Here is a 21,086-nt window from a genome sequence, read left to right on the forward strand (position 1 = left end):
TCTGTCACGTAGAAAATACCAAATTCATTCTAACTTAAAAAAAATAGATTGTTCTTGAAATTTTATTTTAGTTCTGTTATTCTTTTCACAATCTCACAGATGACCGCGGAAGTATGTTGCGTGAGATGTAAAAAGCCAGTATCTTTCTCAGGAGACAGGTCTATGCCTTTACGTAAATCGACTTCTTCTAGAGTCTTTAGTTCTATAGTAGTATTGCCCCAGAGGTCCAAAAGGAATGACGTCATGTTCTTCACAAAACTAAGGAGAGGGTGGGAGGAGGAGATGTGTTGACAGAGATTTGAGTCGGAGTTCCACAGATGTAATTTGAAGAGATTTTGGCTCTAGAATGTCACTAATTCTCCATGGAGATTCTACAGCCAAAACCACTTAACTCTAAGCTTTTACAGAATACATAGCATCTTAAGCTCTCAAGAAGAAGTTTCCATTAGTGTTATTTTCAAACACACAGCTTTTTTCACTCCATTTTAAAAAGTTTGTCGTTTGTGGTTTGGCCCATCAGCAGTGATGAATGACCCTGAAAGACATCAGAAGTCCAGTCTGGTTTCAATAACCCCGAAGATATTGAATACATTTGAAGGGGATTCTTTTTTCCTTCCAAAAACCTTTTCTCAGTTCAATTTTTCTTCTGTCCCTCATCTCATACAAAAAGTTCTTTAGATTTCCCTAACTCCATAAACTTGACCTCCTACATCCTCATTCTTGAGGTCATCCACTCTGCTCATCCCCACATCTCTGAAAGATGATCTAATAAGTTCTTTGGTAATCTCCTATAATCCAAAGGATGACAACAGTGGTTCTAATCAACTTGACTTTCCTGCTGCCTCAAAGTGTAGACACTCTATAATGTGTTCCTGTCTTGCTGTCTATGTCCACACAATAGCAAACAAGCATTCTGAGGCATGGTTACCCCAGTGTATACAGGACTAGGTGGTAGTTCATTCTCAGACAAAATCACACTTGCTCAATAAAATAACAGAGAGTAAGTAAAACTCCAGAAAAGCAGCAGAAGACAGCAAGTCTAAATATAGATGAGTGCTCATCTCAACTATTTTTAGCAGTTTTAAACATGATGTAAAGAAAAATTTAATATAGATTGACTTTCTGGTAGAAAGACTTTCCAAGCCTCAATTAATTCCAGCCAGAAGATTGCATGTGTAATTTTGTTTGGTTACAAAAATAGTAAATATATTCATATTTTTGTCTAATAGTAACATGAATAACTAATATCAATTTTAACATGACTCATTTTAGAATAACATCTTTCTATTTTATTGTTATGAAATGTACATATTAATTTTAAAGACTTTCTTCAGAATTTTTCAGACACATCTTTCAAGAAAGTGATGTGAACCAGTCTCATTGATTTAAATATCTAATGGCTAATGACTCTTACAATTTACATCTCCAATGCTGACTTCTCTTAGATGTCAATGAATATCTCAAAATTATCATGTGCAGATATTCCTCTTGATCCCACCTCAACACCAATCTACTCACTTCTCAGCCTCCCTATCCATCCTATCAGCAGGTCTTTATCAACTCAATCTTAAAAAAAAATACGCTGAATTTGATCACTTTCTCACAATGTCCACTGCAACTGCCACAAAAAAAACACCTAATTCTAACCATCATCATTTCTTGCCTATGTTATTGTAATAATTTTCTTACAGATCTATCTGTTCTACTCTTGTTCCCACGATGACTGGCAACCCAGTAGCCAAAGTGATCTTTTAAATCACTGATACATATTTTAAATCACTGATCTTTTATTTTTTCAAAAGATTTTATTCATCCATTTGAGAGAGACAGAAAGAATAGAGGACAGAGAGAGCATGAGCAGGGCGGGGAGGGGTAAAGGGAGAGGGAGAAGCAGACTTCCCACTAAGCAGGAAGCCCAACTCGAGGTTCAATTCCAGGCCCCAGGATCACAACCTGAGGCAAAGGCAGAGGCTCAACCGACTGAGCCACCCATATGCCCCAATCACTGATCTTTTAAAACCTTTATATTATATATATATATAATAACCTTCATATATATTAACATATTAATATATACTAAATATATATTTATATAAATAAACCATAAATATATAAAAACCATAAATACATATATAAACCATTTATATATATAAAGGTGTGTGTATATACACACACACACACACACACATATATCAGGGTTTAAATCCGTCCTATGGTTTTCTATTGCATGTGAATACAATCCAGACCCTCCATCCTTGTTCTTATCTTATCTCTCCATTTCTCACCAGGCTTCAATCAAAGTGTCTCTCTGTTCCTTGAACACACCAAATTCATTCCCACCTCAAAGTCTTTGCATCAACTGGCTCTCTGCCTGAAATGTTTTCTTCCCCAGATCTTTGCTAAATATACCAAGCAAGTATGTACTCTTCATTCAGGTCTCAGCCCAAATGACAGCTCTTCAGAGGGGGCCTTTCTAGGAAATGATCACCTGGCTTCCAGCATCTCAGTCACTCTCTCAGACCCTATTGTATTTTCTTCCCAAAGTTAAATTATCTCACATTTTAAACTTTTTTTTATCATCTGACATCTTCCTTTAAGAAAGCTAACTGTGACAAAAGGAGCTTATTTTCCTTCTTTATAGCTATGTCCCTAAGGTACAGGGTAGCCAATAAGTCTAGAAACATAGGCAAATATATGGTACATGTCATATTACACATAATATAAGACAAAGTAATATTGAACATGTTTCCAGGCTGTATGTAGATACTGAGTAAATATTTATGTAATGGATGAACAAACTGGTTCAGGAGTTAACAAGACTCGGGTTTTAATTCTGGCTCTGCTGCTTACAATTCTGACTTTATTCAAGCCACACAATACAGAAACTCAAAATTCAGTTGGAAGATAAAAATAAGGTAATACTAAGTGAGTCAAAAGATGTAATGCTTTAAAAGCACTTTTTAAACTAAAAAGTATAATATAGCTAAAAAGTATTGAAAGAATATGATGTGGGAATTATTAAGCTTTTATTTAGTAGTATTCTTATATAAAGTTTGTGGTAGACAATCTTTTAATTATTTTTTCAATTGAACATGCACTCAAAGAATTGGGATAATTCTTTGATGATTTCTAATGACAAGCCTTATACATTTGTTGATAAATTTTAGACTATTGAAGTTTGTTGTAGAAACAGGTGGCAATTTTTCTTGATATAGGTTAAAAGTAAAGCGTATAATTTCTTCTAATGGCCCTCATATAAAATCATTCAATTTCGGGACTGTTGCCTAGTCACAGCTTCAATAATAAGAAAAAGCACTTACCACTCCAGTGTGTTTCTTACAGGACTCAAAAGGAAGAGAACCTTCACCAGTTCGCCAGCTATCCTCACCAATCTCATCACTCAAGAGAAACTCATTTAACTTTTGTACACTGCAAAAACCAGCCAAACAAACACAAAAAAGGGGTTAAAAATAAAACCACCAACAATGAAGCTCTACCAAAATAAACAAGCATTTCCCTCACTCATTACCATGTTGAGCAAGCCACCTCCGAGTGGCCTTCCTTTCTGAAGACCAACTGGGAATTCAGCTTCAGTTCGGAGTAACAAGCATCCTAACTAAATTGCCCAAAAATGATGGGCTCCCAGGACCTGGGACTTTCAGTTCTAAAAGTAGAAAGGTCTCATGAAAACCAGAAACAATTTGTCACCCTTTGAATGCAGCCAAATTTTTTTTGCACTTTTTTTTTAACAGATATGTTTCTTGTCAAAGACAGAGTTGAGGAACTTAAAACAGAATGGTCTAAAATAATAATGCCAATTATTCTAATTTTACAAACAAGGGGAAACAAGTTATAGAGAACCTAATAGCCTGCTTAAAATCATTTAGCATATAGAGGCTCCTGGGTGGTTCAGTGGTTGAGTGTCTGCCTTTGGCTCAAGGCGTGATCCCGGAGTCCTGGGATGGAGTCCTGCTAGGGAGCCTGCTTTTCCCTCTGCCTGTGTTTCTGCCTCTCTCTGTGTCTCTCATGAATAAATAAATAAAATCTCTCTCTAAAAAAAAAAAAAGAAGAAAAGTCAAACTTAAAAAAAAAAGCATTTAGCATATAACACAGATCTGGGGCCCATGACCATTCTGTTATCTTGCTTAAGCACTATACACTACACATATTTTCTGAACCTAGAAAGAAGACAGGCCTCTGCTCAGTGTTGGCTAAGGACCAATAGCATCAGCATCACTAAGAGCTTACCAGAGACTCTCAGGCCCCACCCAAAAGCTACTAAATCAAAATACTGATTTTCACAAGATCCAGAAATGCTTCATAAGCACATCACAGTTTGAGAAGCCCGGCTCTAGAACAGTGGTTTACAAACATTATTTATTATGGTCTCCTTGGGCAGGGTACAAGACTCCTTGTTCTAACTACGCCTCCCCTTCTTACTTTTTCAAGCTAGTGTTATAGAATCAGGAGCAAAAGAAAGAACCAAAGAAACAACAACATGATTTGAAAACATGCTCCTATAAATAAAATAATATGCTAAAGAAAGTTCTGGGAAGTTGTAAAAGAAATGCTCCTTTTAGTGTGCTAGGATGCTGAAAGTGAACAAACTAATTTGGCATATGCAGTATCAACCACAGGGGAAATATTGCCTTTGGTAGGAAACTGGAAAATAAAGATTTGAAACAAAAAATTATTGTATTTTTTCACTTGAGCTTGCAGTCAAGTTAAGTGCTTCCAAATAGGTCTGCAAAGCTTGTTTCTCTGTGTGTATATGTATGTGGCAGACTAATAAAATAGAGAAAAGTAAATTTAACTGTCTTTTGCCTACCATCTTTAAGGCCGGTGGCCTCACATGCCATAGAAACTGCTTCTTTTCACTGGAAACATAAAGGTGAATAAATTCTTCACGGCATTATTATACATAATGCTAATAAGCCAGGCACGATAAAATAAAATAAAATAAACCCCTACAAATAGTCTCTGATTCTACCTATATGAGGTACCTAGAATAGTCAAATTCATAAAAATTTGAAAGTCATTGGTGGTTTCCAGGGGCTGGGAGAAGAGGCAAATATTGTTACTGTTTAATGAAAACAGATTCTCATCTGGGGAGATGAAGAAGTTCCAGAATGGATTGTGGTGATGGCTGCAAAGCAACGTGTACGTACTTAACATGACCGAACTATACACATAAAATGGTTTAAATGGTAAATTTTATGTTATGTATATTTTACTATTTTAAAAAGAATTTCAGATACCTCAACAACAACAAAAAGATGAGCTTCAGTTTGTGTACTCTTTTTGAGTCTTGGTCAGCAAATATTGGCCATATGAATTGGAAAGCCAGTATTAGAAATGCCTTATGAAATGCCAGTTTATTTCTCTTAAATGACAGTTATCTCTTCTTCGCTTTGTAAATTGAGGTATAATTGACATGTATTTGTTTCAGGTGTACAACATAATGATTCAATATTTGTATAAACTGCAATCTGACTGGCACAATAAGTCTAGTTAACATTGTCGTCATACATAGCTACAGTTTTTTTCTTGTGTTAAGAATGTATAAGATCTACCCCAAAAGTAGTAGTAAAAGATCTTCTTTACCTTTATAGATTTTAGTTGTCATTCTGTTATTATTTTGAAGAGTGGATTTTAAGGAGCACAGCTTTGCCGTTCCAAAAAATACCTTTTAAACAATCTCATACTAGGTCTTTGCACACAAAGGGAAGTCCAGGGGTCAGACTCATTTGCCTTTGTAACTCTATGTCTAGCTGTTCCTGGCACATATTACTCAATGAATGTTTGCTGAATAAATCAAAGAAGGAATAAACCAATGACTCAGACATTTAAGTAAAGTCAATTGATTCAATTCTCCATTTCACTTTTCTAGTACACACACAAATCTTACTGAAGCTTTTATGGAATTAATGAGTCCCATTCTTACTAAGCATCAGGAAGTAATGGTCTCTGAGTGTAACTGGGGCATAGAGAGAACTTCCTTTCCTCTCTATAACATTCCACTCTGGAACTCTCTAATTACAAGAAATATCGGAGGACCCTAAGATGAAGACTTCTCTGAACCTCCTCCTCCTTTCCCCTCCTCTGCCCTCATCATTCTAGGCTTTCTGACTGAGGGTCCCTGGAACTGCTATCTTGTCATTTTTGATACCTCCATCTCTCCCATTACACAATGAATTCCTTAAGAGCAAAGATTTTCAACTTCAGAATCTAGCCCAATGCCAAAAATACAACATAGTAATTTCTTAAGAAATGTCTGGTGAATGAATAAATGGGTAATACAAAAAGCATTTCCTATGCATATGAGGTCCTTTCGGAAATCACTGAGGCAAAGCAATTATGGAAAATGCATGAATCCTGACCAAGGGTGAAGTAATTTCTACCATGCTGCCAGGGTCATATATTTAAAATCCAAATCTGTTTATGCAGCATTCCTCTCCTTAAAATAACAAATGGCACCCCTTCCTCCGGCATCCTTAGCATCATTTCCAGACTGCTCAGGATTTTACTCTCTAGCTTCGTCCTCTTCCACTTTCCACATCAGAACCTGTCACCAATTACACTCAACTACATTGAGTCCCCTAAAAATACCAAGATCTCTCACCTACTTACTCATCCCACCCCCCCCCCCCCGCCAAAACATTGCTCTCTCAGCTTGAACATGTTTTCCCTTTTTCTTCAACTGAGTCCTACCATTTCTTAAGATCTTATGAAGGAGCCACTAAGTCTTTTAAATCTTCACTGACCAGACTGTCTGCCTTCTCACTCGGTGAACTTCAGTGATCCTTATAGATGGGCCCTGGCATTCTGTGTAGAGCTTAAATAGCATAATACACCATATTGTACTTAGTTTCCCTTCCTGGTCTCGCCAACTAGATTGTAGGTTCCCTGCATACTTCACTCTATCTTTCATCTCTGCAATTCCTAATACCTAGTAATGTACCTAAAGTATTAACAAGTGCATGCAGACCCACAGAAGATATCTCTCTGAAGCACAGAACGTAGATTAATAAAATGGAGGTACAATAATAAAATGGAAATTGGTAAAGTACCTAAAACATTTAGGCAATGTGGTAGGCACTGTTCTATACTATCTCATTTATTGTCTCAATCGCCATAAGCAGGAACTACTGTGCTCACTTAAGTGAAGAACCCAAGCTACAGAGACACAAAATGAAGTGCTTGAGGTTGAACAATGAGTACTCTGTGGCGGTACTAGGATTTGACAGCAGGTGCATTGAATACCAACTCCTAAGCCTGCCTCCACCATACTTCTAGGTCAGTATTTTACCAATTTCTCATGTGTTTAAATAATTCATACCAGTATTTAAGGTTTTAGCTACACATGTTATTTTTTCACCTTTCAAGTTTCACTTTGGGTATTTGGATAAAGTTTGAATACCTTGGACAGGTGCTATTACATTAATCAGGAATAAGTGACTTTGTTGCTGGCAATTATGTTCTTTTCTTGTAGGAACTATAACATCTTTGTAATCAGGGACCAGGCTGAAGTGTGCATGCTCTATGATAAATATCAGTAACAATTTATTTGATCAAAGGTAACTGTAGTGGACTAGCCAAGCATACATTCCTTTGGGAGGTACATGAGAAAAGGATACAAAGTTATTTTCCAATAAAGCAAGGGATTGGTTTTACACATTTTTCTCTTGGCAAGTAGTATCTTTGGACATAGATATTGTATTATACATCAAATCCCAGCAACCTTAGCTGAAATTATTCATAAAGGACACAGCATATCAAATTATATTCTCCTCCAGAAAAGCAAAAATGCATAAATTATTTCCTTCCCAATAAAGCAAAGTGGAAAAGGGGGGCAAGCATCCCCCCAAAATCACTCTTTTTCAAGAATTTTAATATTTTACAAACTAGTGACTTTTCCTGCTTTTCCTCATTTCGTGACTCTGTTTTTGCAAATGTAGACTGGAATACAATATCATACAGTGTCCAGAAAACTCAACCAGAGTAGGGTGTGAGGTTGTAAAGAGAAAACCTGAATTGTATCTGCCCCCTTCTTCTATTTTATTACTTTTTCATGAGGTCCTGCCCATTGAGCACCCTGAAGACCACTTTGGCTAGCAAACTAAACATTTTTAAAAGAACGTAGAGAATTTTCACATAGGAAAGAATTTTACACAGCACGGAATTTTACTACAGTAGAGGAGTTTGTAAGTTCTTCCAGGTATGTATAACATAGGTTTGGGAGTATGTTGCACCGCCTTCTAACCCACCAAATCTCTGATGCATTGGAGAGTGAGGCAAAGAATTTATACTTCCACAGTCCTGAAGAAAAGGTTTCAAAATCAGCTCACCAAAGTCTCCGATTATAAACAGGCTGCTCAGCTCGTCATGGGCCAATTGGCATCAAAGACTGGTCACGGGTTCCCAGGCACAGAAGAGAATGCCAAACCCAGTCAATACTGGGAAAAAGCTCATTTGGGTTCCCAGAACCAGCACACAGTGGGAGAAAGGCCTGGCTCCTCTGTTGACTGGCCATCTCTGTAGGACCCACAAACCAACTACTGAGACTCATTTTAGAGAAGTAAGTTTTTATAAGCTAATTGTATTAGGCATATGGCTTGGGAAATCTGGAACTGAGCCCTGAAAACAGACTGGTCTTTATCAAACTGGCAAAAGCCTTTCCCTGGGACATAAGGAAGAAGGAGTGCTATGCATAAATATACAGTGAATATTGCCCACTCTCAATTTTACCTGCATTTACTGCAGCAGGAATGTATACTATGGAGTGGGAGGGCACTCCTAGGTTTTTTGGTGTGTGTTTTTTCTGTTTTTCCCCCCCCCAAATAAACTCTTTAAGTCCTTTTGATGCTTTGATGCTTGGTAACCTCCTGATTTCAGAGAAGTTACCTGTTATAACTTAACAACTTTTTTATCCCCACTTGTGGTACAAAGTCAAATTCCAATTAAAAATGAAACCATGGAAGGGACAGCTATTAAATGGAGAAAATGAAACTAAGGACCAAAATAGCAGACTTTGGCCATTCATCAATTTTACTGTTTGAAATAGCTTCCCTTCCAAAGCACTGCCTAATTTGGAAATGGTGCTATGAAAATTAGTCAGTGTTCTGTACAACTGTTTCAGAGGAAAAACGGCACTGAAATAATTTTGTGATACTACTGTGACCCATCAGAACTTCAGTTTATAATAAGACAATGCATGTGCATCTTACTGTCATCTGGGTTTGAACCATCATTAAACCAATATAAATTACTCTCCCGAACTGAAGATTCTGGTATTTTAACTGCCACATACTAGCTTTCTTTGTAATATGTCACCATTGGGAAAACTGTCTCATTTTAAAAGACTTTACAAGAAAAAAAAATCAGTTAGTTTAAAAAAAAAAAAGCCTTTACAAGAAATGGGAAATATTGCTATCAGTGGCAATGCCAGGCTTCATATACTTAAGGCCTCTGTTTTCCAATTTTCCTTAGTATTGTTAACATCTTGACATTTCTTTCAAAGGCCAAGTGTGATAATGACTGTTTATGAAACATGCTGAGATCTTATGAAGTTTATCAGATCTTCTACCATAAGCAAAATACTACTTGAAGACTTCCTTGTTTATAACAAAGTATCAGACACAGTAGACTGTGGTGTGTACAGCATTATATAATATAGTATAACCAAGTTTTGTAGCCTACTTATTTATATAGCACAAGAAAAATGGTGGGAAAATGGTCATTATTATACATCTATTTTTATTGTTGTGCATTGTAGGAAACTGTAAGTTTGAGACAAAGTATACACTGGTTAAAAAAATGAGAGAAGCATATTTAAAATGAGTAAAGTGTGGAGGGGTTTTGCAAAGCCTTTCCAATTAGAAGAAACCCATGAGACTTAGGTTTTTTCCAGATTAAATTAAAATTAAAACAGTGAATATTTGTTGATGGGAACACTGTCCATCACTGTAACTGCAAATATAAATGGACACAATTTTACTGGAAGATATTATGGCCATTTTCACTTTAAAGATCTTAAAAATGGTGGTGCCTGTTGGCTCAGTTAAGTGTCCAACTTTTGGTTTTGGCTCAGGTTGTGATCTTGCCATCATGGGATTGAGCTCTGCATACGGCTCTGTGCTCAGTGCAGAGTCTGCTTCAGATTCTCTCTCCCTCTCCCTCCTGCTTACTTTCTCTCTCTCTCAAATAAATAAGAAATTTTTAAACATATTACAAATGTCTACACTTTTTGACCTACCACTCATGAAAAGCAACACAGGAATATTCATTAAGGACCTTAAAAATGTGCATACTGTTCATACCATTGAACACCAAAAACCCCCAAATAATCTAATTACAAATGGGAAGAAGACATGAATAGACATTTCACCAAAGATGACCTACAGATGGCTAACAGACACATGAAAAGATGCTCAACATCACTCTTCTTCAAGGAAATGCAAATCAAAACTATAATGCAGTATCACCTCACACTATCAAATGGCTAAAATAAAAAACACAAGAAACAACAAGCATTGGCAAGGAAGTGGAGAAAAAGGAATCTTTATACATGGCTAGTGGGAATGCAATCTGATGTAGCAACTGTGGAAGACAGTATGGAGGTTCCCCCAAAAAATTAAAAATAGAACTACCCTACAATCCAGTAATACCACTACTGGGTATTTATGCATAGAATGAAAAAACACTTATTCAAAAGGATATATGAGCCCTTATGTTTATTGTAGAATTATTTACAATAACAAAATGATGGAAACAGCCCAAGTATTCAACAATAGATGAATGGATTAAAAAGATGTGCCATATATATGTATATACATATATAAACATATATACATATACACACAATAGAGTAGTACTCAGTCATAGAAAAGAATGAAATCTTGCCATCTGCAACAACATGGTTGGAGCTAGAGAATATAATGCTAAGTGAAATAAGTCAGAGAAAGATGAATCCTATATAATTTCATTCCTATGTGGAATTTGAGAAACAAAACAAATGAACAAAGGGAAAAAAAAGAGACAAACCAAGAGACAGACTCTTAAATATAGAGAACAAGGGGCAAGATGGCAGAAGAGTAGGGGTCCTCAACTCACCTGGTTCCACCAACTTACCTAGATCACTTTCAAAACATACTGAACACCTATGAATTTGAACTGAGATTTAAAGAGAGAACAGCTGGAATGCTACAGAGAGAAAAGTTTTCACTTCTAACAAGGTAGGAAGGTGAAAAAAAAATAAGAATAAAGTGGGGGAGGGGAACCATGAGAAGCCAGGCTAAAGCAGAGTCAAGAAAGCCCAGCCTTGGAGAAGCAGGAACTTTAAAAATCTGTGCTGGAGTTTTCCCTGATGGAAAAATGCTTAGCAGGGAAATTGGGCAGAATCACAGGAGAGGCAGTGAAGCCTCAAGATTCCTGGAGTCACTATAAGAGAAGGGGCGCCTGGGGGTAGGCTTATTACAAACTGTGCTAAAGAGCTGGAGCACCACAGCCCTCCAGAGCATTTGGGAGAAGCCAGTTGGTTAGGCGGGCCAGCTCCTTTTGGGAGAGGTAGTTCCTGGGAGCATGGGTCCAGCAGCACAGGGCCCCAGATTCCAGGGTGCCCAAGTGGACAAAGCTCGTGATCCTGTGTTCCCCCTGGGACAGGCGGAAGAGGGGAGCACACAGGAAAGCAAGAACACTCCTGTAGCTGGGCGCCCCACAAGCTGTGCAGATCAGTGCACCCATGTCTGTCCCCAGGAACATCTAGGCTGACTGGGAGACTGCAGTTAGTTACTGCAGGGAGCTGACTCCAAAGCTGGAAATCTGGCTGCCACCATTGTTGTTTTTCCTCTTTGTTTCACCTTGTGCTGGGAGAGGCAGGGCCGCCAGAGAACAAAGGCTTCACAGGATAAACAGCTCACACTGAGCCCAGCACCTGGCAGGGTGTAGGGTATCTCTCCCAGGTACACAGACCTGAGAATCAGCACAACAGGCCTCTCCCCCAGAAGACCAGCTGGAAGAACAAGGGAAGAGCAAGTTTACTGACCAAGCAGTACTGGAAAGCTCCAGGACTGAGGGAAAATAGTATATAGAACCAGAGGCTCCTTTTTTTCTCCCCCATTATGACTTGTTTTTATAAGACACTAAAAACATCCAATGCTTTTTCTTTTTTCCCACCTTAACTACAATATTTTACCAGCTCCTCATTTTTAAGTTTTTTCCTTTTTGACTCATATTTCTACAATTACATGTCTTAGATATATTTTTCACTTCTGGATTCCCTTCAGCGTATTTCATTTAATTTTGGTAGATATACGAGATATGGATTTTGTTTTTTATTTCTGTTTTCTTCTGCCTCATTTTGTTTTACAATGGTGGAAGTTATACCTTCTGAAACATGACCAACATACACCCAGAACCAAGTGGAATACCATGTTGGTTCATTCTGGAAGATGATATTCTCTCTTCCTTCCCATTCTGCCCCCCTTTTTTAATCTTGTTTATGTTTTGGTGGTCAATGTTGGGGCTTTCTAGAAGTATTACTGATTTATATAAATTTGGGATTGAGCATCTTATAACATAAGGAACAAAATACTCTCAGAAACAAGAGGATCACCCTCTAGGATCCCTCAGGTAGATTATATTTTCTCTCCACTATCACTTCCTCACCACCATCATCCTCCTCCTTTTTTTCTCTTTTTCCTCTTTACTTTCTTTCATTTTTCTTTTTTCTTCTTCTTTGCTTTTAGTTTTTGGCTTTTTATTTTGTTTTAAAATTTGTTTTTCACTTTAGTGGTCCTTTTGTTTTATTTTGTTCTGTTCTTCTTTTTCTTTTATTTTCTGGTCTCTGACCTCTTTGGAATTATCTACAGTGTATTTTACTCAGGTCGTGGTTGACTTTTTTTTATAAAGTTCTTTTTTTAAATTTTTTTAAAATTTTTATTTATTTATGATAGTCACACACAGAGAGAGAGAGAGAGAGAGGCAGAGACATAGGAAGAGGGAGAAGCAGGCTTCATGCACCGGGAGCCCGACGTGGGATTCGATCCCGGGTCTCCAGGATCGTGCCCTGGGCCAAAGGAAGGCGCTAAACCGCTGCGCCACCCAGGGTTCCCCGTGGTTGATATTTTTGACTCAGCCCGCTTATACGGCCACTCTGCACTGGACAAAATGACTAAAAGGAAGAATTCACCACAAAAGAAAGAACTGGAAACAGTACTCTCTGCCACAGAGTTACGAATTTGGACTTCAATACAATGTCGAAATTCAATTCAGAGGTACAATTATAAAGCTACTAGTGGCTCTGGAAAAAAAAAAAGCATAAAGGACTCTAGAGACTTTGTTACTGCAGAATTGAGATCTAATCAGGCCAAAATTAAAAATATATTAAATGAGATGCAATCCAAACTGGATGTTCTAACTGCTAAGGTTAATGAGGTGGAAGAGTGAGTGAGTGACAGAGTAGACAACTTGATGGTAAGGAAGGAAGCTGAGGGAAAAAGAGGAAAACAATTAACAGTCCATGAGGAAAGGCTCAGGGAAATAAATCAGCTTGAAAAGGAAGAATATACATCTAATTGGGATTCCAGAAGAGGCTGAGAGAGACAGAGGACCACAAAATATATTTGAATAAATCATAGCTGAGAACTCCCCAAATCTGGGTAAGGAAACAGGCATTCAGATCCAAGAGATAGAGAGGACACCCCAAAAAATCAATAAAAACCATTCAATACCTCGACATTTAAGTGAAACTTGCAAATTTCAAAGATAAAGAGAAAATTCTTAAAGCAGCACTAGACAAGAGATTCTTAACTTATATGGGGAGAAATATCAGATTAACAGCAGACCTCTCCACAGAGACCTGGCAGGTCAGAAAGGGCTGGCAGGTTATATACAGGGTACTAAATGAGAAGAACAGGCAGCCAAGAATACTTTATCCAGCAAGGCTCTCATTCAGAATAAGAGAGATAAAGAGCTTCTAGGATAGGCAGAAACTGAAAGAATATGTGACCACCAAACAAGCTCTGCAAAAAATATGAAGGGGGACCCTGTAAAAGAAAGAGGGAACCCAAAGAAACAATACACAAAAACAGGGACTGAGTAGGTAATATGATGACAATATATTCATGTCTTTCTATTGTTACTCTGAACATGAGTGGGCTAAATGAATCCATCAAATGACGCAAGGCATCGGACTGGATAAAAAAGCAAGACCCATCTATATGCTGTTGACAAGAGACTCATTTTAGACCTAAGGACACCTCCAGCTTAAAAATGAAGGGATGGAGAACCATCTACCATTCAAATGGTCCTTAAAAAAAAGCTGGGGTAGCAATACTCATATCAGATAAATTAAAGTTTATACCAAAGACTACAGTAAAAGATAAAGAGGGACACTATATCATACTCCAATTGGTTGAAATTTTTGTTGGTCTATCCAACAAAAAGACCTAAAAATCATGAATATTTATGCCCCTAATGTGGGAGCTGCAAAGCATATCAATCAATTAATAACCAAAGAGATATTTAGATAATAATACACTAATAATAGAAGACTTAAACACGGCACTTTCAGCAAATGACAGATTTTCTAAGCACAACATCTCCAAAGAAACAGGAGCTTTAAATGATACACTGGACCAGATGGATCTCACAGATATATACAGAACTTTACATCTGAACACAACTGAATACACATTCTTCTCAGGTGCATATGGAACTTTCTCCAGAATAGACTACATACTGGGTCACAAATCAGGACAATACCAAAAGATTGGAATTGTCCCCTGCATATTATCAGACCACAATGCTTTGAAACTAGAACTCAATCACAAGAAAAAATTTGGAAGAAACTCAAACACATGAGGGTTAAATAGCATTCAACTAACAGATGAGTGAGTCAACCAGGAAACTAGAGAAGAATTAAAAAGATTCATGGAAGCTAATGAAAATGAAGACAGAACCATTCAAAATCTCTGGAATACAGCAAAAATGGTCCTAAGAGAGAAATACATCACAATACAAGCCTCCCTCAAAAAAAAAAAAACTGGAAAAAACTCGAATACACAAGCTAACCTTGCACCTAAAGGAACTGGAGAAAGGATGGCAAGTAAAACCTACACCAAGAAGAAGAGAGATAATAAAGATTTGAGTACAAGTCAATGAAATAGAGACTAGAAGAACTGTAGAACAGATCAACAAAATCAGTAGTTGGTTCTTTGAAAGAATTAATAAGAGAGATAAATCCCTAGCCAGCCTTATTAAAAAGAAAAGGGAAAAGACTCTAATAAAATCACAAATGAAAGAGGAGCGATCACAACCAATACCAAGGAAATACAAACGATTTTAAAAATGTATTATGAACAGCTATATGCCAACAAATTAGGCAATCTAGAAGAAATGGATGCATTTCTGGAAAACCACAGATTACCAAAGCTAGAACAGGAAGAAACAAGCCAGAACAGTCCAATAACCAGGGAGGAAATTGAAGCAGTCATCAAAAACCTCCCAAGACACAAAAGTCCAGGACCAGATGGCTTCTCAGGGGAATTCTATCAAATGTTTAAAGAAGAAATAATACCTATTCTACTAAAGCTGTTTCAATGGATAGAAAGGGAGGGAATTCTTTCAAAGTAGTTTTATGAGGCTAGCATTATCTTGATTCCAAAACCAGGGAAAGACCCCACCAAAAAAGAGAATTATAGACCAATATCCCTGATGAACACAGATGCAAAAATTCTCAACAAGGTACTAGCCAATAGGATCCAAAAGGACATTAAGAAGATTATTCACCATGACCAAGTGGGATTTACCCCCCCCCCCGGGAAGTAAGTGTGGTTCAACACTCGTAAAACAATCAGCGGGATAGATCATATCAACAAGAGAAAAAACAAGAACTATATGATCCTCTCAATAAATGCAGAGACAACATTTGACAAAATATAGCATCCATTCCTGATCAAAACTCTTCAAAGTGTAGGGATAGAAGGAACATTCCTCAGCATCTTAAAAGCCATGTATGAAAAGCCCACAGCAAATATCATTCTCAATAGGGAAACACTAGGAGCCTTTCCCCTAAGATCAGGAACCATGACAGGGATGTCCACTCTCACCACTGCTATTCAACATAGTACTAGAAGTCCTAGCCTCAGCAATCAGGCAACAAAAAGAAATAAAAGGCATTCAAATTGGCAAAGAAGTCAAACTCTCCCTCTTCGCAGATGACATGATACTAAATATAGAAAACCCAAAAGACTCCACCCCAAGATTGCTAGAACTCATACAGCAATTCGGCAATGTGGCAGGATACAAAATCAATGCCCAAAAATCAGTAGCATTTCTATACACTAACAATAAGACTGAAGAAAGAGAAATTAAGGAATAAATCCCACTTACAATTGCATCCAAAACCATAAGATACCCAGGAATAAACCTAACCAAAGAGGTAAAGGATCTATACCCTAAAAACTACAGAACCCTTCTGAAAGAAATTGAGGAAGACACAAAGAGATGGAAAAACGTTCCATGCTCACGGATCAGAAGAATTAATATTGTGAAAATGGCTATGTTACCCAGGACAATCTACATGTTCAATGCAATCTTTATCAAAATGCCATGGACTTTCTTCACAGAGTTGGAACAAATCATCTTAAGATTTGTATGGAATCAGAAAAGACCCCGAATAGCCAGGGGAATACTAAAAAAGAAAACCAGAGCCGGGGCATCACAATGCCAGATTTCAAGCTGTATTACAAAGCCATGATCATCAAGACAGTATGATACTGGCACAAAACCAGACACATAGATCAATAACAGAATAGAAAACCCAGAAATGGGCCCTCAACTCTATGGTTAACTAATATTGTACAAAGCAGAAAAGAATATCCACCGGAAAAAGGAGAGTCTCTTCAATAAATAGTGTTGGGAAAATTGGAAAGCCACATGCAGAAGAATGAAACTAGACCATTCTCTTACACCAGATACAAAGATAAACTCAAAATGGATGAAAGATCTAAATGTGAGACAAGAATCTATCAAAATCCTAGAGGAGAACACAGGCAACACCCTTTTTAAACTTGGCCACAGTAACTTCTTGCAAGATACATCCATGAAGGCAAGAGAAACAAAGCAAAAATGGATTATTGGGACTTCATCAGGATAAAAAGCTTCATCACGATAAAAAGCTTCTGCACAGCAAAAGAAACAGTCAACAAAACTAAAATACAACCTACAGAATGGGAGAAGATATTTGCAAATGACCTATCAGATAAAGGGCTAGTATCCAAGATCTATAAAGAACTTATTAAGCTCAACACCCAAGAAACAAACAATCCAATCATGAAATGGGCAGATAAAATGGACAGAAATTTCACCATAGAAGACATACAGATGGCCAACAAGCACATGAGAAAATGCTCCACATCACTTGCCATCAGGAAAACACAAATCAAAACTACAATGAGAGACCACCTCACACCAGTGAGAATGTGAAAATTAGTAAGACAGGAAACAACAAATGGGAGAGGATGTGGTGAAGGGGGAACCCTCTTGCACTGTTGATGGGAATGCAAACCGGTGCAGCCACTCTGGAAAACTGTATGGAGGCTCCTCAAAAAGTTAAAAATAGGGCAGCCTGGGTGGCTCAGTGGTTTAGCACCGCCTTCGGCCCAGGGCCTGATCCTGGAGACCCGGGATCGAGTCCCATGTCAGGCTCCCTGCATGGAGCCTGCTTCTCCCTCTGCCTGTGTCTGTGCCTCTCTCTCTGTGTGTGTGTCTCTCATGAATAAGTAAATAAAATCTTTAAAAAAAAAAGTTAAAAATAGAGCCACCCTACGACCCAGCAATTGCACTACTGGGTATTTACCCCAAAGATACAGATGTAGTGAAAGACCGAGACACCTGCACCACAATGTTCATAGCAGCAAAGTCCACAATAGCCAATTGTGGAAGGAGCCACGATGTCCTTTGACAGATGAATAAAGAAGATATTATACACACACACACACACACACACACACACAATGGAATATTACTCAGCCATCAGAAAGAACAAATACCCACCATTTGCTTCCACATGGATAGAACTGGAGGGTATTATGCTGAGTGAAGAAAGTGAATCGGAGAAGGACAATCATCCTATGGTTTCACTCATATGAGGAATATAAGACATAATGAAAGGTATTATAAGGGAAAGGAGGGGAACTGAGTGAGAAAAATTAGAAAGGGAGACAAACCATAAAAGACTCCTAACTCTGGGAAACAAACAAAGGGTTGCAGAAGGGGAGGTGGGTGGGGAATGGCATAACTGTGTGACGGGCACTGAGGGGGGCACTTGATGGGATGAGCACTGGGTGTTATATGTTGTAAATCGAACTTCAATTAAAAAAAATGAAAAAAAAACTATAGAAAACTAACTGATGGTTACCAGAAGGGAGGTGGATGTGGGGATGGATGAAATAGGTGAAGGGGGTTAAGAGTACAATTATCTTGATGAGCACTGGGTAATACATGGAAGCGCTGAGTCACTATATTGTACACCTGAAACTAACATAACACTGTATGTTAACTATACTGGAGTTTAAAATAAAAAAATAATAATAAAAATTTTAAAAATACAGATACTGTTAGAAGTATCCCATCCCTACTTCTAGAAATCTGTGTTAAGAAAATAATCAGAGAAAAGTTTAAATATATAAAAAGATGTTGATTCGATGTTACTTATGTTAGGTAGAAAGCAGAAACACTCTAAAGCCCAATGAGGAGGTAATCAGCAAATAAGTTAGAGAACAGTACTTTGAAATAATGGACTATGGCATATCCAATAAATATCATGATCTTATTGAGGGCGAAAATAAACAATATGTGAAATAAGAAGTCAAAAGCTACATAAACTTGGGCAGCCCGGGTTGCTCAGCGGTTTAGCATCGCCTTCAGCCCAGGGCCTGATCCTGGAGACCCGGGATCGAGTCCCAAGTTAGTCTCCCTGCATGGAGCCTGCTTCTCCCTCTGCCTGTGTCTCTGCCTCTGTGTGTGTGTGTGTGTGTGTGTGTGTGTCTCATGAATAAATAAATAAAATCTTAAAAAAAAAAAGCTATATAAACTCAAATTTTTTATTTCGGAATAATTATTTTCATTTAAAAACAATTGTAGGGAGGCCAGGTGCTCCCAGTGGTGACAAACAAGTGTTGTCTTTTAAAATTAATTAATTCATTAATTCATTAATTAATTTAAAACTGTTGTAAAAGCCTGAAAAGTAGCATATTCAAATTTTAACACGGTTATCTCTGGGCAGTGATTTGAATGTTCTTTTTTATACTTTTTCAAATTGACTACCACGAGCATATATTCATTTCTATAATCAAGCAAAGAATTTCAGACATTCCAGGGCATACCTTATGATGGCTTTGACTGCAAATCTGACCACTGTAGAAAGCAGGAACAGCGGTGTGACCAGGATATGAAAGAGAGACAGGGAAGCAAAGGCCTCTGCAGGTTTTAGATTGTTCCCACTAGCATAGGCATGGGTCACGAATGTCTGTGCAAAGAGAGAAGGAAGTTCTTTAGAGAAAGCTGGAGAAACTTTCACAAATGCTTACATTCAATTTTATAAACCTAACATATTCTGCTACACCAATCCTTACTCTAAGAACAATTACTTCATCCAAATCAGATCCCTAACAAAATACTTGTCATTGGTAGAGTACTTAATGGTTTACATGGCATCCCAGCAGTAAACTTGTGAGAAGAGCAGAACAGATTCTATTTAGATTAGGAAATTGATTTCTGTCAAATTACTGAGTAGGGGAGGGTAACAGAGAAGTGAACCTAGAATTCTTAACAACCAGGTGGGTCCTTTTCAACCAATACTAAATTTTCTAAGAGAAAAAGAAGGTATTCCATTGTTTTAGGGTCCCTATTATGGATCTTTACTAGATTTGCCAACATTAGTGTTCAATGTAGAGTTATTTATGTTTCTAAATGTAGTCCTAGTTTGTCATTTTAGTTTGAAATATAATGTATTTTTCTGGTTGTTGATTTACCACTATCCTGATACAAGAATGTCTGGGAAACAGGTCATGAAGATTACAACAGTTAGTCCCCAACTACTATTAATTTTGCACCCCAGGGCACACTTGGCAATGTCTGGGGAGCGCTAACAGCATCCAATAGGAAGAAGCCAGGGATGCTGCTACACATCCTCGTGCAGACGAATGGCCCTCCCAACACAGAATTATCTAGGCCAAAAAAGTCTATGGTGTCACCTTTGAGAAACCCTGGATTAGAATGATTACAATGGGGATTGCAAGAGAAAACTGGCAGAGGTAAAGTAATATATATTACCAACCACACGTTCTTGATCATAAATCATTTCTAAACACTGACTTAGTTCCATTTCTAAAAGCAAGATAAAGTTTCTTACAGCGAGAACAGCTGCTATGGGAATTGCTGCGTTCATGAAGACTGTGGAAAGAAATCAAATACATTAGGTTCATTGAACTGTGAAACATTTTAAGTAACTTTAATCATCTATTATTACTTTAATAATAATCTCTGTCTTCCCTTGAAGATAGAGAGGAACAAGTGCATTAAATAACATTTTGTCTGGAGTCCACAAACATTGCCCAGTTGGTATTTCCTTGTTCACAGTCTTATGAGTTCACCCATATTAGTCTGAATCAGAAAATATTTTTTTCTTTTTTTAAAACAGATTTTTAAAAAGATTTTATTTATTTATTTGAGAGAGAGAGAGAGAACACAAGCAGGGTGAGGGGCAGAAGGAGAAGCAAGGAAAACACTAGCATTTAGAGGTCACAATAAAATTAAAAAGCGAAGTTCATGATTTGTAGTTAAATTTTTCATAAACTATAGAATTCTAGGGACTGAGGAGTAAACGACTAAGTGAATTGGTAACAGAGTGGAAGCTGGAACCTTGTTTACTTGACATGCAGGAGAGAATCCATCCAAAAATCATCATCAGTCCTCATGATCTATTCTCATGAATTACCCTGACCATTATATGCAGAATCAGATTGTGCCTTTGCAGGTCCAGGTATGGCTTGGTTATCAAATCCTAATTCTTATACAATACT

General features: G+C 37.6%; 1 protein-coding gene across 8 annotated transcripts in view; it reads right to left on the bottom strand.

Annotated features, from left to right (window-relative positions):
- The window catches only part of ABCC9 (ATP binding cassette subfamily C member 9), a 149,626-nt gene that overhangs the window by 90,501 nt on the left and 38,039 nt on the right, over positions 1 to 21,086 (bottom strand). For all 8 annotated transcript variants that reach the window (XM_055318744.1, XM_055318743.1, XM_055318746.1 and 5 more), the window contains 3 exons: positions 20,417 to 20,457; positions 19,389 to 19,531; positions 3,321 to 3,429 (listed from right to left, as the gene is read on the bottom strand). In XM_055318744.1, coding sequence (XP_055174719.1) covers positions 3,321 to 3,429; positions 19,389 to 19,531; positions 20,417 to 20,457 — 293 coding nt within the window. The remainder of the gene's footprint in view (positions 1 to 3,320; positions 3,430 to 19,388; positions 19,532 to 20,416; positions 20,458 to 21,086) is intronic.

This window comes from Nyctereutes procyonoides, unplaced genomic scaffold (assembly GCF_905146905.1).
Source record: "Nyctereutes procyonoides isolate TBG_1078 unplaced genomic scaffold, NYPRO_anot_genome, whole genome shotgun sequence".
NCBI classification, from domain to species: domain Eukaryota; kingdom Metazoa; phylum Chordata; class Mammalia; order Carnivora; family Canidae; genus Nyctereutes; species Nyctereutes procyonoides.